Source organism: Alligator mississippiensis, chromosome 7, assembly GCF_030867095.1.
Source record: "Alligator mississippiensis isolate rAllMis1 chromosome 7, rAllMis1, whole genome shotgun sequence".
Classification (NCBI taxonomy): Eukaryota; Metazoa; Chordata; order Crocodylia; family Alligatoridae; genus Alligator; species Alligator mississippiensis.
In genome coordinates, this window is record NC_081830.1 from 43,616,244 (window position 1) to 43,642,261 (window position 26,018).

The following is a 26,018-nucleotide window of genomic DNA, read 5'->3' on the forward strand; positions in this document are numbered from 1 at the left end:
CAGCATTTGGTAGTGGCAATTGGGGGCCACCGGTAGATGCCGCTGGCGGTGTCAGCAGAAAGGGGGGAGGGGTGTTGAGCTGTTGGGGTTTCTGGGAAACTGCAACTTAAGACGCTGACGAGCACAACTCATGACATGTGTGCCTTTGTGTGTATGTGTTAAAGCACAGTGTGATGAAGACAACAGGGATGGTAGCCTGTAACAGGGAGCCTTCCCAGTGCTCTGGCAGAAACAGCTCACAAAAGGGACAGAAAGGCTGCAGACAGAGGCTTATATGCTGTTTCTACATCTCTCCCCCAGAGCACTGTGATCAGAAGGGGACTCAGGGAAAGATCACACTCACTGGCCAGCTACAGATGTCAGTCGTGCCCCCCCCCCCTCCCCCGGCGATCTCCAAATCGCTGAATCTTTTTCTGAATCAATTTGGAGGGTTTTTTTGGTCTCTCAATTCGACTTGGTGATTCGGCCTCAGAATAAGGCTAAATCTTCTCTGAATCGAATCAGTGACTGAAGCTGCACACACCCCTATTGTCCCATCTCAATGTTTGTCACTAATCTAACCCATTAATTCATATATGATGGGGCTTTTAATTTGAGATGATTTTTCCCATTAAAGGGTAGAGGTTATAGTTCAAGTTAGCACAACTTACCAGCTGCTAACGTAATTACTGTGTGCACCTCAGATTTTACTTCTCAAAGTGACTGGTCTCCCTTGAGCTAAACTAATCGGAGTGCAGAAAAAAAAAACTATTTAGTTGGTATAATAAAAGATATGACATCTACATTGCCTGAAAAATAATTTTGCACTTATTACAAATAACTGCAACAAAGACAGCCAGAAAGACAGTCATCTTCCAGGAGGGAAAATATTGGAGTTCAAAGGTTTGCTGTATGATTGTTCAGTTACAATAATGTGGTTCTGGGAGACAAGGGAAAAGCAAGTGTAACCATTTATTTCTGTCTGGCTGTATATATTGTCAAGTTTTAGATGAGAAATGAAACAATTCATGAGATGATGGCCCTTTGCCCCCTTCCAATAGCTGCCTCCCTTCTAATGCAGGTTTTAGATAGACAAGATTGTAAATCATTGACCTGTTTTAGTTTCTGGGTTTTCAGGCTCTAAGTAGGTGTTGAGTGGTAGTTTGAAGTGTAGTGAAGCCAGGGGAGGGAACAAAGTGTCAGGTACAAACAGAAGGGAGAACTAGTTCCCTTGTGATGAAGAGAAGTTTGGGTAATCCAGGACAGACTGAACTGATAGATGTCACTATGAAGGGAAGAGTGCTCAGACTTTGGCTTTGAACTGAAAAAATGTTGATCTGCATATTTTTTTGGAAGCAATATGTTTACCTAGAAGAGTTCTCTCTCTCTCTCTTACACAGAGCTCATAATCCAACAAAACAAAACGACTACAAATGAGACAAATGAGCAAGCAGGAGGTGAGCAGGCTTGTTTATGTAAGTGAAGGATTTGCTGTATAGTGTAAATTCTTAATTACCTTTATATAGTCTGGACCCCTGCTTCATTGAGATCTTTCTGCTTGCTCTTTAAAATGCACAGTGCCTTAGCTTTTCAACCTGATGTGACAAGTAAGTATTGATACTGCTTGTAATACCAATAATGTTTTAACAGATACTGTTAAAACTCAACCATGACACAACGCAAGAAATAACTCCCTAACCTGCCACAGGTAAGGCAGGGGGACCACGACAATCAATGTCCTGCTGCTGCAAAGGCTGTTAAAATGTGCTTGAGAAACCCAAGGAAGAGGGCTGTGTTCCCTGCTACAGCAGAAGGCAAATATCCCCACAGTTCATACCAATCTGATCATGAGATATATAAATCCTTCATTACCCCAAATGTGGCATTTGGTCTGATCCTGAGCAGAGAGGCAAGACCCTCTAACCAGGAACCTCCGGGTTTACATCCCATCAGGAGCAGTGGTATACCCCAGTAAAAATCCCCAGCCCTGGCTACAGCCAACACCCAGTGCTTCTTGAGGAAGGCTTAGTAAAAACCAGACATGTAGTAGCAGGAGGAGAAAAAAATTCCCTTCTGTCCCCATATGGCAACCAGTAAAGCCCAGAAGCATGGTTAATATCCATAGTAGAACATAGGTTATCTACTCCTAGATCATTCCTGACCAATGCCTGTCCAACCTCTTCTTGAACACCTTCAGCAATGGAAAATCCACAACTTCCATAGGCAGTCTATTCCACTCCTTCATTGTTGTAATAGTGAAGAAGTTTTTTTCCTGATATCCAATCTAAACTTACTGTTCTGCAACATCAAGGCATTGTTCTGCATCCTCCTCTCTGCAGCAAGAGAGAAAAGGTGCTTTCCCTCTTCTTCAACTATTTGAAGACTACTATCATGTCACCTCTTCAGTGCCTTTTCCACAAGCTGAACGTGTCTATTTCCTTCAGCACCTCCTGATATGACTTGCCTTTTATCATTTTTATTGCCTACTTCTGGACCCTCTCTAACTTCTCCACATACTTTTAAAAATATGGAGCCTAAAACTACACACACAATACTATAGATGAAGCCTAATCAGTGCTGAATAGAAGCACTATCACCTCCCATCTCTTGCACCTTATGCTTCTATTGATGCATGCCAAAACCGCATTCGCCTTTTTGTTTAGCTGCATCACACTCACGTTGAGTGAGTCTCTGATCTACTAAGACTCCCAGATTTTTAGCGCTGCCATCCAGCCAGGTGTCACCCACTTTTTTTTTTTGTATTTCTGATTATTCCTCCCAAGGTGTAGCACCTTGCATTTGTCAGCACTGAACTTTATCCTGTTAGCTCCAGCCCAGGTTTCCAGTCTGTCAAGATCCTTTTGAATTGAGCACCTGTCTCAAACATGTTTGCAATCCTTCTCAGCTTCATATTGTCTGCAAACCTGCTCAAGCTGCTCTCAGTTCCACCATCCAAATCATCAGTAAATACATTGAGCAGCACTGGACAGATTCCTCTTGAACTCTACTCGAAACCTGCCATTCTGACATGGATCCATTTATAATTACCCTTTGCTTGCAGCTATTGAGCTAGTTGTCTATCCACTTTATAATAGGTTTGTCCAGCCCACATTTCTCCAATTTGTTTACGACAAAGTTATACAGGACCTTGTCAAAAGCCTTCCTGAAGTCCAGATGCACTCTATGCACAGCATTCCCTTCATCCACCCAAATAATTACTTTGTAGGGCTGTGCAAAGTTTCGGTCGCTGATTTGATTCGGTCGCTGAATCTCCAAATCCAAATCAAATCAGGAGGCCCTTAATCTCTCCGAATCGAATCGGAACTCTCCGAATTGATTTGAAGCGATTTGATGATTTGGACATAGACAGAGCTTTAAATGTTTACTCTACATACCTCAAGGTACCAGGCGGCTCGTGAATGCTGTGATGGTGGGGTGAATGGAGCATGGTGGGGGGCACCCAGCACTTCTGGTCCACTTCTGGGTCCACCACAGAGCACATGGGGGACCCTCCCCCCACCGCCCGGCTCTGCATCTGGTGCCTCCTGGGTCTGGGGGGGCCACTCAGGGTCCCCCCGCAGCCAATCACTGAGTCAGTGGAGAGCGGTGGGGGCGTTCCCCGCATGCTCAGTAATGGACCCAGAAGTGGGCCAGAAGTACTTCTGATCCACCTCTGGGTCTGCCACTGAGCACGCAGGGGGCCGTCCCATACTCCTGTGGGATGCTCCATCCGTTCCACCACTTCAGCATTCATGAGCCACGCCTGGTACTTCAAGGTATGTAGAAAAAACATTTAAAGCTGTGTCTATGGCCGAATCGCTGATTCTCTGAACCAGCATCAAATCTTTAGATTCGGATTTGGCCGAATCGAATAGGAACAGTGTCCGAATCAACGAATCAAATCACTGTCCCTGATTCAGGCCAAATCCGAATCAAATACGGCCCATCTTGCACATCCTTATTACTTTGTCAAAGAAGAAGATCAGTTTTGTTTGACATATTTGTTCTTTGTAAAACCGTGCTTGCAGACGGCCTTCCTTAGAATATGCTCCTGTAACTTTCTGGCTACTGAGGGGAGGCTAACTGGTCTCTAGTTCCCCAGGTCCTCCCTTCTGCCTTTTTCTAAAGAGAGAAAGTATACTGGCCTTTTTCCAGTCCTCTGGTACTTTGTCCATCTCCCATGACTTCATGAATATGGCTCCGAGATCTCCGGTGTCAGTGTCTTCAGCATCCTGGGATGAAGTTCATCAGGCCATGTTCACTTTAATTCATTCAGACTCAACAAAACCTCTCTGTTTCTTGTTGTTTCATCCTTCAGCCTATCCCTATTCTTATCCAAATAATCTTTATTTGTTGTCTGTTTAAAGCTTAATTTTTTGTGAAAATTGAGGCAAAACAGCTGTTGAATAGCTCTGCCTTCTCTGCATCTTCTGCTAAGAGTTCACCACAGTTATTTAACACCTTTCTTCTGTTAAGACCACAGTTTCCTTTGTCATTCTTTTCTGGGCAATGTACTCATAGAACCTCTTGTTCTCTTTAGCCTCCTTTGCCAGGTGAAGCTCATTCTTGATCTTGTATATTCCTCATACTTCTTGTATTTGCATAACATACCTGATTTAATGATAGTCACATTCCCTTTTTAGGAGTCTGTTTTATAAAGCCAAGCAAGTGCTTCTCATGTGTTGATGAAACAGGCCATTGTCTTCCCACCAAGAAGTCTTCTCACCAGTCTTCTGCCAAGTAGGACCTTATACCAGAGTAGCCACCTGGGTAACCATGATTTGGGCCCATAGACTTTTGTCTCCAGGGTTTACAACATGGAAACTGATGCATGTCACAATCACTAATGTAGTCACCTCTGAAGTACACTATTGTTGACAAATATACCTGCTTCCCTCTCAGATCTCTCTTGTATAATCAATTTTATCTTTGTATCAATCATTTTATGATCAATTTCATTATAACTGTCTGCTTTATAAAGATGGAACTATCAGTGGACAAGCATAAATCCCATGGCATTAAAGTGACCTAGGTCCATGAATCTAAGAGATAAAAAGACCCTGGAGTGCAGGGAAGCTTTTTTTTTCCATGCTACTCAAATCTGCACACTCTTTGATAACATAAAACATTTAATTGAATCTCATACTTAACGAATGATCTCTGTTGCCTTGTGGAATGAAAACAATAAACAAGCTGCTGATTGCTTAATAGCTGAAGTGCAGCTGGGGCATTCAATCAATCTGAAAAGCAATTTATTGTGAGTATATTTCAAAGCACTGGAGATGATTGCTACAATATAGCTAACTGTAATATGAATGTGAAAATATATCTTCTTCCCTAGAGAGGGTTGGAAAATGCTGTGCAGCCAGTTTTGCAAATTCTCCACTGAATGGAGCCGGGCTACTGCTGCGATGAAAAGCTAAGTAAGGGTGAGGTGAAGAACTGACAGCAGATCAGAGATGGGCTTTAGGAACTTAAATGAGGCTTAACGTACAAAATGGGAGAGAACCATGGCAGGAGCTTTTCTACTAGAATTTTAAATACCACTTCTTCTCACTTGCTTTGTTGCAGGTTCCTTTGGGGTACAAAATGCTTCCAGTACCAGTGGATAAAAAAGCAAAGAACATATTCCAAGAGCCTCACTAACATGCAAGCTAACAAAATTAAACAAGAATTGAATGGATATACACTTGCATAACTCTTTAAGCTCTTTCTGAAGTTGAACAGAGTCATCATATACTTTTGCCCAAGTTAAGAAACATGTGTTTTCCCTCTTCTTCACATCTGGGGTGGCCAAGTTCTCCTCCCCCACATCAAAATCCCCCATTTCTAGGTTGCCCTGACCTTCAGGCTATATTATCTGAGGAGTCTGAGAGAGGAGGCAGCTTAGCTGGCCTATGTGGTGGCCCTGGGGCCTGAGTGTGAGTTCAAGACTACCTGTGAGTACTCTTTCCCCCTGAAAGGTACAGGAGCTCTTGTAGGCTGTTAAGGGTATTTTTGCCCCTCCCAACCCATGCCTAGCTCAGATGAACTGCTGAGCCCACCTAACTGGTGGCAGGCTCCAGGGTGCAAAGGTGCAGGACTGACAGCCTAGCTGGGCTGGGTTCAAGTATATTCTATGAACAGGTGTGGATGTGATTGTTTTAGTACATTACAGTATGTTTGAAAGCCATGCCTGAATGAGTAGGCTTTGAGTACTTCTGATGGCACTTGAACAACCTCCTAATCTAGTCTGTGTTTGGAATAGAGAGAAACCTAAACTGCAAAGCTTCCTGGATACCTTTTCCTGCACAAATCAGAAGTTCAGATCCTGATGGTCTCATCCATTGTAAGGAGACATTTGAACAGTAAAACTATGTCTCACTTACTCTTTCCAGAATACCAAGAGGTGAATCTAGACTTGGCTGGACTCTATTTACTGGCAGAATGGGGTAATGAGAGCAGGCTACAAAGACACTAAATGGTAACTTCTAAATAAACAAGGCCTCATCAGCTTTTTGCTGCACAGAGCTTGCTTGGATGTCACAGAAGCAATCTTCATATATAATAATCATGTATTTTATGAGCTGCGGCCCCTGAGGACAAGGGAAGCAATATTACTTTTTGTATTCACCCAATGTGAAATACTGCTCCCTGGCATTTCTGTTTCATGTGGCCAACTCAGGAGCTGAGGCTATTGGGCTGGATTTGGGACTGTGTTAGGCCAGTTTTGTACTATGTTGGCATGAAGCTGCCTGAATACTGGCTCATCCAGCCCATGGAAGGGATGTAAGGTGGCACAGAGCTGTAATTACACTTCCAGTGGTTGTTGCAGGGAGACATAGCTGGGGAACAAGGACTGGACAAGGAAATCTTGTGTGCTTCACAATCCCTGATACCTGTCTGTCTGATACGGCTGCTTTAGGAGTTAAACTAGTGCAGACCAGCCCTGGCTGCAGAGATGGTGTAAAGAAGACTTAAACCCCCAAATTCCCAAGTGGTTTGAGTCATTTGTAGAGCTGGTCAGAAAATACTGTTCTCCCCCCAACCCCCTGAAAATTATACTTCAGTGAAAACAGAAGCTAAATCTTTGTCCAGACACCACAAACTTTCAGTGTAGAAAGGTCACCATGGTGTTTCCTGAGCTGTAGCTGATATGCCTGACACTCCATGTTCATGGGTAGGTTAGGCTCCTAAAACAGACTACGCCCCATGGTATACTCTGTATCTCCCCAATGTAATTTGGTTGTGGAACGTGGCTTATAAAGGAGACACCCAAATTATTGCTTGCCTGACACACTGACTGGCATTTCCAAATCAATATTTTTGGGGTTTTTTGCTGAAATTCCTCTATTCTGGAGTGTAGGGATTTTAGGGTTTGGGGTTTTTTTTTCAGTTGAAATGCTATTTTGTTATGTTTGTAGATATTTCATACTTGCAATCACAATTTTCTGACAAAAAAACTCTACAAATTGGACATAAAATTTGCAACTGGCTCATTTCATAGGCCAGATGTTGACCTTCTGACCAGGGGTGAGTTACAGGAATATTCTAGAGACTTTAGGATTCAGGGGCGACTGGTGCCTCCTGAGCCTGAGGGGGCACAATTTGTGGGTGGGCCCGGGGGCAGGCCACAAGCCGCATATACACTCCTATACTTCTGTGCCATTGCTTAGTACCCATCCCCCAATACGCTGCCAGTCCGCGTGGCAAAAAAACTGCCTGTCCTGAGTGGTGCTGAGTCAGGGGCCAATCTCAGGGAGGACACATGCCCCCCTTCCAGTTGTTTGTGCTAGGATTGATTACAAATCTTAGGGCCTGTGATTTACATCTTACACTGAGCAGCACAAATATTGATCGGTGTTAGTGCTAGCTTGAGTTTGAAGCAGTTGCACATTCAGGCCAGCAGGGGCCTGGAGGAGGGAAAGGTAAGAATCCACCCCTCATTCTAGGCTTCCCTCTGCCCCCTGCCACCCCCTCCATCTCCCACTTACTTGTGGCTGCCTGTGGACTGTCCCAGGAGAGCAGGCAAGGAAGGGTCAACCTATTTGTCTAGCCTCTGCACGTCTCCAGGCTGGGAGCCCAGAGAGCAGCAGTGGCAGCTGGGCAGGCAGGTTAACATTTCCCTGCCTGTCCCCTGGGACAGAGCCCAGGAAGTTACAATTAACTAGGGAGAGGGGTGTTGGATAAGGTTGGGGGGGTGGAGGGGGTCCATGGGCCTGATCCAGGTCAGCAGGGGAGGAGGGCAGGTGGGATGTTTACACTAACATGTTTCCTGGAGTGGCTACACCTTAGTGTAACGCAAACTGGGTAACATGGATCAGAGATAATCCTGCCCTGTGGTGGTGTAACTTTGAGCCACGTAAGAAGTGCTTAAAACTACTTTCAGGTGTTAACGTGCAATCTGGGGGATAGCAATCCATGGGTTAAGAGCTCCAAGAGATGCCCAAAATTACTTTGTAACAAGAGCCTTACTTACATTGGCAAAAATCAAAGCAATTCTAAGGAGTTTCGTTTGTTTCATCTTCCAAAAATTACACAGGATGTTAGGTAAAAGCTATCAGTCAAGTCTAGCTCCTACTGTTTACTGTTTCCCATAAACATTTGAAAACCCCGTTAACTTATATATAAGTTAACTTGCATTAAATACACAGTCAAATGCTAACTAAAATTAAACTGAAACAGACTTGTAATCACAGGGCAGGGATGTTAAAAGGCTGTAGACCACGGGTCAGCAACATTTTTGGGCACAGTGCCAAAAACACCCACAACCTCTACTTGTAAGATGTTGGCATGCCAGGGGTGGACAGCAGGGGAACCAGAAAGGGCCTGATCCTTGTTGTGACAGCGCAGCTCCAGCCCCTTCCCTGAGGCACACATGCCAAGCAAAATGCCTTCACCTGCCACGCTCTGGCGCACATGCCAGGGGTTATCTACTCCTGCTATAGACACACAATTCTCTCTCTTCCCACTTAGTGATTGTGTCTTCTTTGAAGCCTCTTTTGTCTTGTCTCTACCAAGCTTGCTTTTCCACCAGTTTGATTCCTAATTTGTATAATTATTCTACAATTGTTTCTCAGCAATTCCATTTGGAAATCCTGGCTTATATGCTGCCCTTTATTAGCCAAACAATGTACAGAAAATTGAATAGCCACAAAGTCATTATTTCTAATTTCACTACAGTGAAGCGTAGTGTAATAACTCAACTCCTTGCCATTGTGACCAGGCTAATTCCTCTGTTTGGATTGGCTATTGAGTTTACAATGTTCAAACTATCTCTCCGCAACAAAAATGTTGTTAAAATTTTAAATGAACTGGGAGATTACAATATTTACATGAAAGAGGAAAAAAAACCCAAAGCAAAGATAATGGATTTGTAAAATATTGAAAGGGAAATTAGGGTCAAAGTCAGACCTCCTGTAAGCAAGTACAATCTCACTGATCTAAAGTGTTCCTTTAAATCTCTAGTATTTGAACCTTACCATTTAGAAGCAACCAGGCACTCGTGCTTTCCAGGGAAGTTTCAAGTACCTATTTTGCTATGTAATGTTGTTGTTCTTTTGGGTTTTTTTCTCTGTACAAAAATTTTCTAACTCTATATATGTATATTTTGTCTAGATAAACCAAGGACAAGAGACTTTAGAATAGATTAAACGATAAAAGTACAAGTGAAATTTATTTTTGAACAACATATATGCCTCTGTGTGTGTGTGCTTCTCCATTGATCATATCTAATAAACAGAGTGAACAGTTTATTGCATTTCCCTAGGCAACACTCCAAATTTTCTGAGGTTTGGTTTGGAACATGATTCTAATGATGCAGCTGTGGAGAAAAAGGCTCCATACGGCCACGTTTCATGTCCCTTTTGTTTCAAGCTCATAAACAAAAGAGAGCTGTTTTGCTCCAAGGAATGTCACACAGTAGTTAGGTCTGGGCCAAACTGGCTTCTTAGCCAGCATAAATTCAGAATCACCCTGGGGCAGACTCCATGTGCTGTGACTCCCTGAACTGTTCCCTGTCAGAAAGCAAATCACACAAACAAGTAGGCCATCCAAACTATTTCCCTATCCACCTTGAATGCTGCCATTGATTTCTGCCTCTGCCAGAGATGACTGATGTGTGTGGTTTTTTAGCTTCCCAGAGAGCCAACTACAAAAAGTACTTATTGATTGGACCATCTTGGGATAGGGTGGTGCAGTGTCTTTAACACAGCCTCCTGCACTGCAAAAACAAAGCATCTATGAATTAATGGCCACCTTATTTTAAAAATACTTCAGTAATTTTTGGAATGTAACACTGGAAGACCCCCAGCTTTGCTGTTTTCATGATAAGTCCTTGGAGCTAATGAGCCTTTCTTGATAAAAAAAAATAAATATTTACAAGCAAAACACTGTTTTTAGTCCAAACTAGCAGGAGGGAAAATACTGGGTTCTTTCAGCAGATGCCATGCTGTTAAATGCTGTAGTATCTGCAGGAAAGCGTAGTCACTTCTGTGCCAAATTGCATTTGTGGACAGCATGTAATTTTCAATTTTATGGTCACATAAAAATATACAAGACAGTGACCATCATCAAAATGCTCTGCTGATTGGTCTATACAGTCATCTGTATTGGGAACAGTACACTATCACTTTAGTGGTATTGTCGCAAGTTGAACTTTGACAAAGGAGTGGGGCAACTGAATGAATACACTTCCAGCATATTAAAAATGCCTCGGGATATTCCTTAGGGTCTTTGCTGGGAAGCTTCCAGAAGAAACCGAGTTTGGTTTGGCACGCTGAATTGAGAATACACATTTATTTTAGCCAAGCAAGCAACCTGACGATCTGTCCTGTCCAACAGCTTTGCAATTAAAAGATCAGATCAAATTCATCAATCTTTGTGTATTTAAATGTAATTTCTTAACTGAGGCAGGGACAGATGAGAAGCAGTTAATTATAGTAACTTGAAGCACTTGTTCTGTTTGATATACAGTACATACAGTTTTTTTTTATTTTTAATTTTAGTCCCCTGCTTATATTTTGCCCAGTTCTATATATTGTTACAGCATGAAAATCCCAAATAGTTATTTGTGTTTTGGACTCATGATTAGTTAACCCAAAACTTTGGAGATACTGAAGGTTGAAAACATGCATGAACCATGAGTGTCACAGGTGGCATGGGCAGCTTGTGTATGTGGCATGAGGCTGACTAGAGAGGAGACAGGCAGCATGGTGGTAGGAAGCAGAAAGCCGCGCTGCATATCAGGGAGGGGAAAGGGATTGGAGTGGCACCTGGAGAGGGTTCAGGGCTATCTCGTAGCACACCTGCCAAAAAGGTTGGCCCTCATGGAATTAGAATGTCACAACCCAAAGCTGTGATTTTGTGTTTTGTGTGTGCTTCAGCACTGCTAAATTATTTTCCCGCCAAATTGCAGCTTCTTTGCACGGTGGAGTTTTCTGCTGCAGAAGAGAACCCCGGTGCAACGGAGAATTCCCGCCAACTTGTAGCTTTCTTTGCATGGTGCATTTCTTTTTGCATCTAAGAAATGCTCGGTGCAAAGAGTTCCCACCATTTGTATTGAAATTCGAGCCACATTATTGGTTCACATTAAATTATGCATACGTGGCGGCTAGCGATTGGCTTGCTAGCCATATAAAGAGCTTGGGTGGTTTCCGCCCAAGTCGGAGTTTGAGAGAGAGAGAGAAAAGCCTTCACTTTGCGTGAAGATCTCTAAGCACTGCAGATCCTTACGGACCCAACGCATTTCTTAAAAGGCAACAGGGGCCTGATCAGCCTCTGGCCTCTCCCCGTCGCCAATAGATTCCTAGACGTATCCCTCCCTGCGCGCAAAAAGAGACGGACCCACGGAGTTTTGACAACTCCGTAGGAGATCGAGCTTGTCGTGGTCCTCAAACGAGGATTTAAGCGGAGCTGTGCCTGGAAAACTGTCCAGCCTACACCATGACCATCTTTGGTGTAAGTAAACAATCTTGAATCAACCACTAAGCGTCCATGACTAATTCTAGCTCACCCCCCGGTTTTCTCCGACCCCGCGTGCCCGGGCTGCTGGCCACAGCCCGCATGCACAAAATGGGCCGTGGATCGCTCCCGGCCCGCACATAGAACATAATTATTGTGATTCTGGGTCCAAACTGTTGTCCATCCTTTCTCTAGCTGTGGCTGACATAACTTCCCCAGAAAAAAGGTGCAAAAAAGCGCACTATCCAAATGAGCCATAATCTGCCTTTCATTCTGATCTCTCATAGAGATTGGCTTAAACTCTGGGCCATGAAGTTATAGTTCCATTTAACTGCTTTTCTTGTTAGCATGATGTTATAACTCTTGATATTCTTCTTACCCTTCTACATGTTTAAGCCCTCTTGAAATCATGTTGCAAGTTTCTTAGTGTAGTGAACTTGTCATTCTTTTATCTCAAAAAGAAAAAGAAAAAATGTAAAGTCTAAGAAGGAATACCTCGAGATGACGACTGCTTCAGCTGTGCTGCTGCTTTCCTTGCCATTGCTCTCTGTAACCTAACCTAAACTATGTCTCTTTACTGTCGTTCAGGGAAAAATACACTGATTTATGCACATAATCGATAATTAAAACTGAAGATTTCAAGACCACTGGAGTCTCAGAGTAGCCTAGGCATATTGTTGAGATCCTGGTGGTTTCTGTGACTGACACACTAAATGGGGGAGCACAACTGAAAGCATCACTTGGAGTTACAGAATAAGTTGAATTTGTGGACCCAGCTCTGCAGCTGTGCTGAAGATTTTGGCAAAGAGAGTGTGCTACAAGTAACAATGTGGGAACCAAGGTTTGTGAGGTACTAGGATGCCATGATTTTAAAAACGACACATGGGAAGTGGTTATATACAATAGAAACCACTCCAGCAGGTCTCCTCCAGTGGAGGATGGTGCTGTGTAGGGGAAGGTCACATGATGACTGCATCTGTGGGTGTTAGAGCCACTAAAAGGGAAGATCTAAAGCCTTTATGGTGATGAAGCAGGAGCTGCTGTCTTGGGATTTCTTTTCAAGATCTATAACAGTTGGCATGGCCTGGTGTATTCTAAAGCTACAATGATCTTTCCTTTCAGAGATGCCTTTACAGACCTGATCTAAGACAAAAAGTTCCTGGTAGAAATGGCTGAACATTATGCATAGATAAATAGGGCTGAGCTCCATCAGGAGGGCCAGTCTGAGCAAAGCTGGGTTTACCTGCAAAGCCATCTAATTAGCCCCAAACTGAATGTGCAGATTGTATTCCTATGATACCCAAGCCAGTGCAAGATGTAGTCATGAGAAGATAAAATGGGGGGTGAAGGGTACCTCATAAAATCATCTAGTCCAACTCTTTCTGTTGTAGTCAGGATCACCTCTATCTAAACAATCCCAGACTAATTTTTGGCTAATCTGCATTTAAGAACTTCCAGTGATGGAGATTCCACATCTCCCTGGAGCTGTAGGGTAGGAGTGGGGCTCGGTACCGCAAGCACAGGATTGTGTTCAGTGATGTAACAGTCAGGAGTTATTTCTGGAGAGAGGTGGAAGCTTCAGGTTAAGCAAGGGAAAGGTAAATTTCTGACCTTAGTGAAAGGAGAGCTATGATCATTACATATCTCTGTATGATCATTACGTATCTCTCAGTCTGCACAAGGCTATTTGTGCTGAACATCACATGGCCATTTTGACCTGACTGAGACAGGGTGAAGCCTCGGCAGCTAGGAGTCCCCTGCAAGTCCAGGTTTGGCAGCCTGTTCTGACCTGGGGCTAATGCATCTTCATTCATTCAGGCTCTGCTACGGTTTATTCCCTTGGCATATCTGCAATCAGCGTGATTTAAAGATTTTAAATGCGTTTAGGAACATCAATCCTATTGACTGGAGAATTGGGTATCTAAAATACTTTTTAAGAACCTGCCTCTTGGGAACCACAAGCAATAGTAGTCATTGAAAGTGGCTCACTGCCAGGGATTTTTTTTTTTATTCCCAAGGCAGAAAAATCAAATTCAGCTAGACTCTTTAAGTGACAATATAAGCTAAGTAAGCAATTTAGTCTTCCTGCATCTTCAGATAATTTCTGGAATTAAATCACGAGTATTGATGTTATTTGCTTGCACTATTACACAGCTATAGACAGATTTTTGCCAACACATCGTTATCTCAAAATTAATATATGCCAGCCAAAAAGATTTATTTCTAGGAAAAAAATTTGCAAAATATTGCAAAGACTGAATTAGCAGCTGGATTTTTTCTTTCTACCTTCATAGTACAGAAATTTATTGACAAAGTTTATCCAGGTATTTTTGACCATGGATGGCGCTCCAATGTTGTGCAAACATGTGCAACTAAAATAGTTTTAGATTAGGGTAAAAAAAATCAGATCAGTGTGTTAACTGACGTTCCTTTCCTTATCCTCCACCCTCTTTAAACAGTGCTGCTATTTTACAGCAATAGAAACCCATTCAGGTTTTTGCAACTGACTCCGCTACAGACGTCTACTAATTTAAGAGGAAGAAGAGGGAAGAGAAAAGGTAACTTCCACAGTGAAATTAAATAGCCACAAAACAAAATAATTCCAATGCATTTAATTTCATGGCAATACAAGTGATCTTTTGAATTTCTGCCACTTAAAATTTCACTCTTATTTATAAATTTCACTATTTTTTAGTATTTGTAATTTTTTGCAATTAATCTGTAAGGAGAGAGTTGAGAGAATTGTAAAATTCTTGTTTGGCCTTTGCTGAAAATAAGGCACTGCAACATACTTTTTGGTGTACAATAAAATAATGTATTTTGCATAAGTATTGATGTGTTCTGATACATTTCAGTTGTATAGATTATATTTCAGAAACAGGAATAAGAACTTGCAGGGAAGATGAAGTTTATCTTTATTGGCTTAGTTTTCTTCTGCATGCTGATGAACATGTTAACAGGTAAGTGCAGTGCTATAGTTATCTTCCTTTTTTCCCAGCTCTTTTAAATGTCTTTCTCTGTATGTTTTGACTTGCATTTGCTCTCACATATTATTTGTATATCAATCTCATTTGTCTTTGTTACTGGCAAACAGTTTTCAGTCTATGCTACTGAGCAACTATAAACAGAGAATTCTTTATTCAGCTGTTTCACGAAACAGAAGTTGAGCTGTCAGTAGGCTCCTTCCTGTGCACTGCAGAGTGTGTCAGATTGTGTGCTTTAAAGTAGCTCTTTGTACACCATAAATCCTCCCATCTGTGCCCTAATATTGATTAGTTTCTTATTTATTTATAGATGCTCGGCCGATTCAAGATGAAGATGGTAATTCTTTACTTTTTTTTTTTTTTTTTTACATTCCAAAAAAACTGAAGAACCACTTGTAACTCTGATCCAAAACCCAGTGAAACCAGTGAGGACTTCCATTAAACTCAGCAGGCTTTGGATAAGATCCTGATAGAAATATTTCCATCTGTTCTTTACAGAACAAGATATCAGAAAGAGATACAAAAATATTATTTTTCGCGACTGATTCAAACAGTAGACAAAACATCTATAAAAATGCATAATAGTTGATGTGTTGAAAGAAAAACAGCACATCTGACTTGAAAAAACAAACAAATTCTGAGCTGGACAAAGTCAGATCAAACTGTGTATTGTATAATGCTACCATAATTAAGACTGTTAAATCTATTGGGCACCCAGGCCCCTCTGGAGGTATTGAATCATACTAGTCATTTTATATTATTCTAAAATACATGTAATCTTGTTGGCAAAAAGAAAAATCCAGCTTCCAGAACAAAAAGATTAAAACCAACAAATGCTCAGAAAGTCAATTTAAAAAAGAAATACAGGAACAGGTCTTCAGACAGTTTTGTTTTTTCACCAACTGAGGATCTTGCCTGTAACATGCAAAGTTGGCTTTGCCTTTAAAACCACCAGTTGCTAACATTTAAATTGGCTTGCTGATTGATGCTTTGGATAGCAGTTTCTGAGGACAGCCTGGAGAAGTTTTGTAGACCACATTTGCCTAAATTTTTGTTGAGAACAAAGAGGGACCCAAAAATGTTACATCTATATAAAGTACCAGGTCTGCTGGTGTGTGAATATGAATAAATAGCATAAAAACTAAGAGTATCCTGGATGTACTGACAGATGGTATCATAACATCCCATTGAAAACAGCAATCCCCAAAATGTGAACCTGGTACGGGCATGGGAAGATTTTTAATTTGATTATTACATGTTAATTAAAAAACAAATTATTTTGAAACTGCCTGCAACAAACCTCATGATCTTTTCTTGCTTGCATCTTGGAACTCATGTTTGGATATTTGCTTTTCAAATAAATGCAGGTAACTTTTTTTTGATGCGACATCTTAGTTTAACTACCATGTGAATGCATTTCATAGGATAATAATAAACTTTAACCTGGGTGATACACTGGTTTTACATTTTGCCAAGAATCTGGTGACGTGAACCTGCAGGTCAGCTAATACAAGCAATGCACTCTGTTCCACAGAAAGCAGTGGCTAATTCATTTAATATTATTATGTACTATCTGTGGCTATGCATTGTAAATTTAAGCCTATGAAATTGGTGCCTGGGGTAAGTGCTGAGCATCCCTAATTCTCAGTAAGAAGCCTAATCCAAAGCTATAAAAATCAATGCAAAGAATCTTATTGATTTCAGTGGAATTTAAACAATGCCCAAACACTGTGGGAACAGAGGTCCTGATCCAACTGGGCCCTGAAGCAACTAACTAACATAATGCTTGTTAGTAGTGGTTTAGGTAAGTTCCACATGCGTTTAAGTGCTTTATTGCACTGGGGACTAAGAGTACTCAGCATCTGGAGGTTTCAGTCTCCCTGAACTAGCAGCTCAAGTCCAAATTAATTTATTAATGACCTAAAAAGAACCCCCCAAATCTGGCTCCAGCCAAGTGGGAAATTCCTGTTGCTGCTGCTGGAGAATTTTTCTCCATCTCTTTAGTTTTTGTTTTCCAGGACCAGCAAAGAAGAGATGTAATTTCACGGTTTCAGATTCCTGCAACGCATCTCAGACCCCAGCCCTGGAATGGGATCTCTCCCTCAATGTGGGGCCCTGTTGACTTCAATGGTGTCACCAAAAGGATCCACTGTAGGATCAGGGTCTCAGACTTAGCCTGCAGCTGCTCCCCTTCTGCTGAAGCCTGTGCCATGCCAAAACCAAAAGTCAAATCAAGGTTGTTAATGGTAGCATGGACAAGCAAGGACATACGCTCTCTTGTTCATGTTGTTTAAGGGGAAAAAGTCCTCATGTGGGTTTCTCTTACTGATAGGAAGAATGACGTTTGGCTGGCAGCAGGAGGGAGACCACGTCCAAGCAGGAGAACAGGGCACTGCTTAGTGCTGTGCTCCTGGAATCATTTCCAGTGAGCACAGGAGAAGCCATTCACGTTTGCAGAATGATTTGTTTGTAGTGAAAGTTTCTTGGAAGGCCCAGCCACACAAAGCCATAAGATACCATTGATTTTTTTTAAGAGCTGTATCCTAATGTTTGTATTTCTCTTTGAATTGTTCTGATACCGAATACAGAATTTCCAGGTACAACTTACAGTACTTCTAAGTTATAACAGCAGTACTTCACATACAGTACAACCCCCTGAAGGGCAGTGAACATTTTACAGAATGACATGAGCTGGATTTTGGGGTTTCCTATTCCTCTACTGGAGAAAGGAAAGGTGGTGGAATAAGTGAGGAGAGATGGTAAAGGGGGTTTAAAGCCACTTTTTGTGCCTGTTTTTGTTGTCTGTCTGGTGCCCAGCCAACCAACCTGCTTCTTGTTACAATAAACTAATTCTGCAATATTTATTTTAGATCCCTATCAAGTACCTGCCTCCATGCCCTACTGGCCTTTCTGGTCTAATGATTTCTGGTCATATGTGGAGTATTTCCGGACCCTGGGAGCATACAACAGAATCAATGAAATGGCCAGAACCTTCTTTGCTCACTACCCTATTGGAAATGGCCTTGGTTACCATGTTCCAGCTTATGAACACTAGTGACTTTACTCATTTTGCTAATGCTAATGATGAGGTATTTAAAGGAATGTACTGCTGCCAGTAAACTCGTGAATTGCCAGTTCAGTCACTTCTGTCATTTCTATGCTTTTTAACTGTTTGAGTATCATATACTGTATAGTATTTGCTTTTTTGTAAAATTGCACATGATTTTAGTGTAGTTTATATTTTTAATTCAATGTATACCTTTGTGCAAATATAATAAAGAGGTCAAACTCTGATGCTGCTGTGCTTTTTTTTTTTTAAATGTCTTTATATTTTGAAATGTATAAAAAGTGCCTATCGTGTCATTTCTCGACACTGACAGCAGACAGAGTAGCATTATTGCACAGCAAGGGCTCTCTACCAGCAATAATTTGTCGCCAGCTCCCACATCTTTTAAAGTGAGATTCTATGACCCTGATTCTGCACTATGCCCAAGTTCAGCTTTGGGAAACATGAGTTTGGCTTCCTGATTTAGTGACACCTGGATCCTGCTGTGTATGTTGGTGCAAAAGAGATCCTGCCTCTCTCGCTCTCTTTGCTGCTAGCACTAGTAGCATAAAATCCTGCACAGCAGCAGAGAATCGGATACTGCAGAGTTTTACCTTACTATACTAGCTCCTACCCTGGAAATGCCCCAGCATGCCTTCAGGTCTGCCCAACATGCCTCCTGCCCTTTTTGTTGAGGTTAGAGGCCAACTGGCATAGGCAAGGAAAACACTGCTTCCACGAGCTGTCTACATGTAAAGAACTCTGCGAGGAATTACTGATCAGTTCAAGGCCACTTTGCACTGTGTAGCAGTGGCCTTAACAGAATGGACAATCTAGGGTCAATAGCATCCACTGGTCCCTGGTATCCTAGTGGGAGACAAGAGGATGTCTCACAGGTGGTCAGGATCCAGGGGAGGCTTCTATCTGCTAGTCTTCCTTTTTCTTAATTTTAGTCCCGTACCTGTTAAAGTAAAGTCTTTGCCAGCACTGATTAAACTACTGTTATTACTATTGCACAAGTAGCCACAAATGGAGAACCTTTTTAAAGGTAAGAGACAGCTCAGGACCTGATTTTCCACTGCTCTCCCTTTGAGTCGTCATATACCTCCAGAGAGAGTGGCTGTAAAGTCTTGCCTTTTTTCATTTGATATTTTTACATTTGCTCTGTGCCGATGTAAATGTCTACAGAGGGTCTGTCTCTGGGATATTAAAGTGTGTTTCTCCCTAGAGCAAAGATTAGCTAATAGCTAATTATATATGGCTGTTGATTAATAAGGATTATTTAATCTATTTTAGGTGCTTATGCAGCACCTATTAATCATCCGGGCATTTCAGTCATTCATGTGTTTATCCCTATAACATGCCTGTGAGGCATTTTATCCCCATTCTACAGGCTGAGTACAGAAAGAATCAGTGTCTTACCCAAAGTCTCTGAAGATGTCTTGTAACTGAACTGAACCTAAGTCTTGAGAGTCTCAGGCTAACAAGCTGACCCCAGAATTATCCTTTATTTGTTTTCTGTTAAAGGGTGAGAGGAGGTTAAGGATCTAGAGATCTGGACTAAAAGTACTTCCTTCATAAATGCCTCAGATATTTTCTCCTTTGAGCATAAGTGGAGATAATCCTGCCAGGTTTGCTAATTTACATCTCAAACTCATAAAGGAATTAAGCTATCTCCTACCTTATGTATATTAAAGTGAAAAACCCTTTCCTATACTTCCCTGTGTTTTTATTGAAGGGTAAAAAACACAACTGGTGTCACAGCCAACTGTTGAAAAAAAGATGGACTGTATAAATACATCTAGTACATATGCAGTGCCATGTATAGTAGTGAATACTCTTTTATGAAAGCAGATATGCTAATAAAAAGGGTGATCAATCAGGTCCCATTAGACACTAAATGGGAGTTAGGCACGTCCTGCCTGCAGGAAGCCACAAAGGCCCAGATCCCTTTCTCAACAGTAAAACAGGATACTAGTACTCCCAGATCTCACACAAATGTTGTTAGGACAAAATATATTTTAAAAGATTGTGAGGCACTGAAATACAATCCAAGAGTCCTAGCGAAGCAGAGCTGGAAAGAACCTCCAGAGGTCATGTAGCCCAATCCCTCACCTGAGACAAGATCACCCCTATCCATAACCTAGCTACCCCATGACAATGGAGTTTGTAAAAGCAGATGGCTAGGACATTTACAAAGAAAAAAATATAAATTCACACAAGAAACATTTGTCTGTTCATTTTCACAGATAAACAGAAGTTCAACTGTCCCAATATAATGTCAACCAGATGAGCCTTTGAGAAAATGTGACTTTTGAAAATGGGACTTAGGCCTTCCTCTGCTTGAAAGGTTTTCCTGGTTTAGCTATATTGGTGAAGCTACACTGGCTCACCTATTTATAGGAAACTGTTCATATTGGCAAAAGAATCCTTTGGCTGGTGCCACTAACAGAGTCACCCGAATGAAACAAGCTATCCTGGCAGAGGGCTGTTTTGTCATCATAATTGCATACATGCTGGGGAATGCAGCTGCATGAGGGCTGTGCATTCATTATTGATAGATGTGCTGGCCAAGGTTTACAACAGTGGTTCTTGACCCTTTTACACTCAAGGCACCCCACAATAGGCTTGAGGCACCCCTTGGAAAATGCTGGCTCTTCTTTCACTCGTTTTTGACTACAGGAAAATACTACAGCAACTCCACTGTTGCAAAGAACACAGAAAGACCACACCAGGGCAGAGTGCTTTTAACACCAGGAGTTCCTATGCGAAACCTCTGGGTTCATCTGGTTAATCGTGTTTGCGCACCCAGCGGTGCTAAGACTGTGGCAGCTCATGGCACCCTTGAAAGGATCTCAAGGCACCCCATGGTGCTGGAGCTCAGAATTGTAAACCAGGCTTCAGCCTTCTAAGGTCTGGTCTGTAGCCAGGGTTTGTACTGGTACAGCTGTGTTTGAGAAGGGTGTGATCTCTGCCAGTGTATTGGCACAGCCGCTAGGACACATACTGCTCAATACGTGCCTGCACCAATGGAGTCTCTCCCCTTTCAGGGGCTGCCTTGGTAGGGGACATTCATTCTGGTGTACCACCTGCAAGGCCCGTAGCACTTGAGCACTTATGGAAAGCTTATTCTGGATCTCCTACTATAGAAGAGCCAGGGATTTAATTATCATTACTGTTATCATTATTATCATCACTACTACTATGAATAATAATACTAGGGCATCAGCAGCAGCAGCAATAATAATAAAATAATAAACAATAATAACAATCATTACAACTATCATTGGTGCCCTAGTATTATCAAGCATCGTTATTAATAATAATAAAATAACAATCATAATTGTAACAATGTCCCGCGGTAACAGCTGAACGAGGTGCATGTGCAGCTGTGGCGCTCAGGGGGAACCAACGCGACAAGCTGGCCCCCGATACCATAGAGCGCCGGTCCTCCGAGCATCCAGACAAGTCGCGCGCGCACACGCGCTCCTCATACCGGAAGCTGTCAGTGAAGCCGGATCGGAAGTGACTCTGAAGGGACGGGCAGCACCCGGGAGCCTAGCGCGGTATCTGCGTGCCTGGCTGGGCGATGAAGCCGGCGGTGGATGAGATGTTCCCCGAGGGCGCGGGGCCCTACGTGGACCTGGACGAGGTGAGGATGGGGCGGGGACTGAGGGAAAGGCTGCGCGCGCAGCTCGCGGTTGTGGCTGGCTCCCGCTGCGCGGAGCCTGCAGGACTGCCTGCTCCGCCCGGCGATCTGATTGGCTCTTCGCGCGGGGTGGGGCCGGCGAAGGGGGGAGTCCTGCCTGCGCGAAGACGTGGGGCGGGTCCCCGTTGCTGACATGACCCCGCCCCCCACTCCTATCTCTGGCGTGGGCTGATACCGTATTGTCTTGCCTAGCGCACCGCCGGGACCAGTTGCTGGGAATTTCAGTGCGTATGATGAGCAAGGCCATGCAGGAAGGGCAGTTTCTGCTGGCCCGTGGGCAACAATGAAAAGAAAGTCAGCAGATGGCTAATGGGCAGCAGAACTGCGAGCGGGCTCGGGCATCCAGCCACTGCCGCCCAGTTGTTCGCTACAAGGAAAGGGTGGTGGGGGGTTATTTAAAAAACAAAGTGTGTTTTATTTTGGGGCATGTTGTATATGGGAAAATACGGCAGTTGCTTCCCCTGACATTGCTGCCCCATTGGAAGGGAAAAGGCCATGGTCTGACTGATGCATCTAGCATCTGCCCTAGTTGAGGCGTACAGCATATGCTACAAGAGGGACTCAGTAAGCAGGAGGTATAGGAAATAAAGATTGGGTACGCAGCTGGAAATGATGTGACGTGAGGATGTCAGGTTACTTGTCAATAAGCTGAGTATACTTTTAACCAAACTGTCTGGAAATCGGTTTCCTGGCTCAAGACACGCACCCCGATTTTTTGATTGCTGACTTTCAGGGAATGGTGCATGTGGTATGAGAATTAATACATCATATCTTGAAGTCACTCGCATTGTATTTTTTGTTACTAAACAAAAAGCAGTAATTGATAAAATGGTATTTGTTTTTAGGCAGGGGGAAGTACAGGTCTGCTGATGGATTTAGCAGCCAATGAAAAAGCAGTTCATGCAGATTTCTTTAATGGTAAGATTTAATTTATTACATTTCTGTTGCAGTGTTACTTACTTTTTTAAAATACAGAAGTAATGCCACTGTGAATTGGATTGCTTTGTATTGGTAGTGAATATATGACTGTCAAAAGTCAGTTTTAAGTGGTTCCCAAGATTTGGACTAGACATTAGGGCCAACATGATATTTGGTACTCTCTAATCCCTAAATAAACCACTTAAATTTTGCCTTCAGTAATGTAACATGATATATTTTATTATGTGACAAGAATATGCAACTTTGTTTAAGAAGAACCCTCTGCTTTGGTCATTACATGCTTTAAAATCTTGACACGCCCCCCCCCCCCACACACACACATTTTTCATGGGAAAATTCTTTTTGTGAATTCAGCTCAGTTTGGAATGAGAGGAGCACATGGGAGACCATGAGCCTGCCTCTGTTCAAATCAGTGGCAAAACTCTTGTTGACTTCTGTGGTGCAGGAGACAAGATCACCTGATACTGGGTTTCAGATTAATCTAGTTTGTTTAGCTTTTACTTGCCTTTAATTAAAAATATATGTAGGTGCAATGTAGAGTACTATACTGTGTTGTTTGTTTTGTTTGTTCCAACTAGATTTTGAAGATCTCTTTGATGATGATGACATCCAGTGAAATTCGTCTTCTAGCTATGTGGTGTTAAAAGGTGTGGAATCCCCCTGTAGGATTGCTAGTGGTCTCCTTTAAGAAAAAACTTGGAGTAAATTTGTAAAAATGCTTTCAGAGATATTGAAAATTCAGTGGTTAAAAGGTGATATGAAAGTAATTGTGAACTGCTGTTACTAGAAAGCATATTTGTTTTCTTTAATGTACTTGCTGATGTGTTCATTTAATAAACGCTCCACTGGATTTGTTTCCAGTGTTAATAAATGCTGATGCATTTAGAAATTCCCTGAAGATCCTGGTTTTGTGGGGAGTGGGTAACATTCATTGTTACTTTTTAGGCATTATACAAAGATAAACTACAGAATATATGATCTTGTTTTTCAATATTTAGGATTAATCTAGCCGTTTTGTGTAAAGTCATTCATTCCCCCCAGGCCAGCTCAATCTCCTCTACCTGGGATAGAACTGCTCACTGAGCTGGGGTAGCTCCCACCCACCCTGCAGAGCTCGGGGCTAAACCACCATGTTCCCTGCCAGCCTGGGGCTGTCAGCTGGGGGAGCCTAGAGCTCCCCCTCACTGCTGCAGGAGCTCAGAGCAGAACTGCACTGCTCCTGTCAGGCTCAGTTTGTTCTCAACAGGGGTACACGTGTAGATGTACGCTGGGGAGTACTTTAATGGTCTTGAATTTTCTGTGAAGAAAATTCAGGCACATTAATTGCATGTGTTGACACACCCATTGAAGACGATGCCAGAACTCCCACTGATGTCAGTAACTGCAGATGTGTTTGTAGTAATAGTAGCAGCAGCTACAGCTGTGCTGCCATTGTGAATTCACAGAATGTAACTAATACAGAATTAGAAAAGGACGCTAAATTAAATGTAGGCTGGGTTATAAGAAGAGGGAAAATACTGAATGGTAAGAGAGCTTTAATTATTAAGGAAAAGATTCTGCTGCTCCCATTCCACTTTTTTCTGCTGATGCCACATTCCTTAGGTTTAATAGTCATCTGGGTTTTGAAATTCTTTGTCTTATGATGGGTGCTTCTAAGTTTGTTTTGCTACATATGTGTAGTCTGCCCTCCTGTTACAGTGAAGGATGAAAAACCTGAACCTGCTGTTAGCAAAGCTGGAAAAAATGCAAGCATCTAAGTAAAATTTTTATTCTGTGGGGGACTCTGATATATGAATAACTCCTTCTTTCTCTGTGAAGCAGGGACAGTTGCCCCTTTCTCAGATATCTGAGAAGTGTAAAGTGTTCCATCTGGGGAGGAAAAATCTGCAGCAACCTTACAGGCTTGGTGGTGTTGTGCTAGCTAGCTCCATGTCTGAAAGGGACCGGGGGTCATAATTGACCATAAAATGAATATGAGCTGCCAGTGTGATGCTACAGTTAGGAAAGCAAACAGTATGCCGGCATGCATCAACCAATGCATCTCAAGCAAAACTAAGGACGTTATTCTTCCGCTCTACTCAGAATTGATGAGGCTGCAGCTGGAGTACTGTATTCAGTTCTGGGCGCCACGCTTCAAGAAGGATGTGGAAAAGCCTGAGAGAGCCCAGAGAAGGGCCACTCCTATGATTGGAGGCCTGAAGAGCAAGCCATACAAGAAAAGACTGACAGATATGGGACTGTTCAGCCTAGAAAAGAGAAGACTTTGGGGGGATTTGGTGGCAGCTTACAAATATATCAGTGGTGAGCATCACGGGTAGGTGAACAACTATTCACCAAAGCGCCCTGGGGAAACAAGGAGCAATGGTCATAAACTCCTAGAAGAAGGTTTCAGACTGGATGTAAGGAAAAACTTCTTCACAGTTTGTGTGACCAGACTCTGGAATAGACTTCCAGCAGGAGTGGTGCAGGCACCTACCCTGGAGATCTTCAAAAGGAGACTGGATGCACTCCTTCCTGGGGTTATTTGACCCCAACAGGCTTTTCTGCCCAGAGCAGGGGGGCTGGACCCAATGGTCTCACGAGGTCCTTTCCAGTCTTAAACATCTGTGAATCTTTTATCTGTCTTGTCAAAAGAAAACCCCATGAGGAAGACTGATGCTGATATAACTCAAAAGGGTGTTGCATTTATGCTACAGCCTCTATTTAAGAAAAAAAAATCAGAAAAGACTGCTAGATAGACTACTACCAGTTTTGATGGTCTGCCTTGATAAGACACACCATTTTAGTGGGTGTCACTAGCTGTCCATTTGAGGGTCCAGTTTCTGACTCAAGTATTTCTGTTAATGTGTGAGTCTGTTTCACTCTGCTTAGCTCCCTGATAAAAGGTTGATGCAAATGATGGGTGTGTCTTCACTAGTCAGTAGGCTTAGATGCTCAAAAGAAACGTATTCATGGTTTTTCATGGACTCAAGTGGGTTGAAATAGACTTTCACTTAGAAACCTTGGTGCTGCTTAGGCACTTAATAGGTGGAATGGGATCTGACCCATATGTGTGTGTTAATATTAATTTATATTGCATACTAGATTCAGTGCTGACACTGCTTGAATTTCATACCCTGATTGGGTTTTCTTTCTGTCATACCGAAAGGTTTCTACTAGGGCACAAAGTGCCTTCAAACAGAAAATAGGTAATCTAGTGGGCATTACTGCAACACCAATAAATGAACTAGTAGAAAAAACCCTAGGGCATAGGTAGTTTAATCTTCCATTGGCCCAACAGAGTTACTCTGAAGTTGTGCTTGTGCAAGGAAGACCAGAGCAACAGACTCATTGTTGCTTTAGGGAGAGTCCTTAGAGTGTATACAGTCCTGCTGACCGGAGAAAGCACCCCCCACAGCCGATCTCACTGCCTGGGGGAGGG

At 42.5% G+C, this 26,018-nt stretch overlaps 2 protein-coding genes across 2 annotated transcripts; both read left to right on the forward strand.

Annotated features, from left to right (window-relative positions):
• The first annotated feature begins 11,649 nt into the window (after positions 1–11,649).
• Positions 11,650–18,179, forward strand: OTOS (otospiralin). Its single transcript, XM_059730917.1, has 3 exons — positions 11,650–14,879; positions 15,214–15,240; positions 17,774–18,179. The coding sequence occupies exons 1-3, from the start codon at positions 14,822–14,824 to the stop codon at positions 17,956–17,958; spliced, it is 270 nt and encodes an 89-aa protein (XP_059586900.1). The 5' UTR covers positions 11,650–14,821; the 3' UTR covers positions 17,959–18,179.
• A 3,281-nt stretch (positions 18,180–21,460) lies between these two features.
• Positions 21,461–23,489, forward strand: COPS9 (COP9 signalosome subunit 9). Its single transcript, XM_014602800.3, has 3 exons — positions 21,461–21,601; positions 22,504–22,576; positions 23,176–23,489. The coding sequence occupies exons 1-3, from the start codon at positions 21,539–21,541 to the stop codon at positions 23,211–23,213; spliced, it is 174 nt and encodes a 57-aa protein (XP_014458286.1). The 5' UTR covers positions 21,461–21,538; the 3' UTR covers positions 23,214–23,489.
• Positions 23,490–26,018: the final 2,529 nt, after the last annotated feature.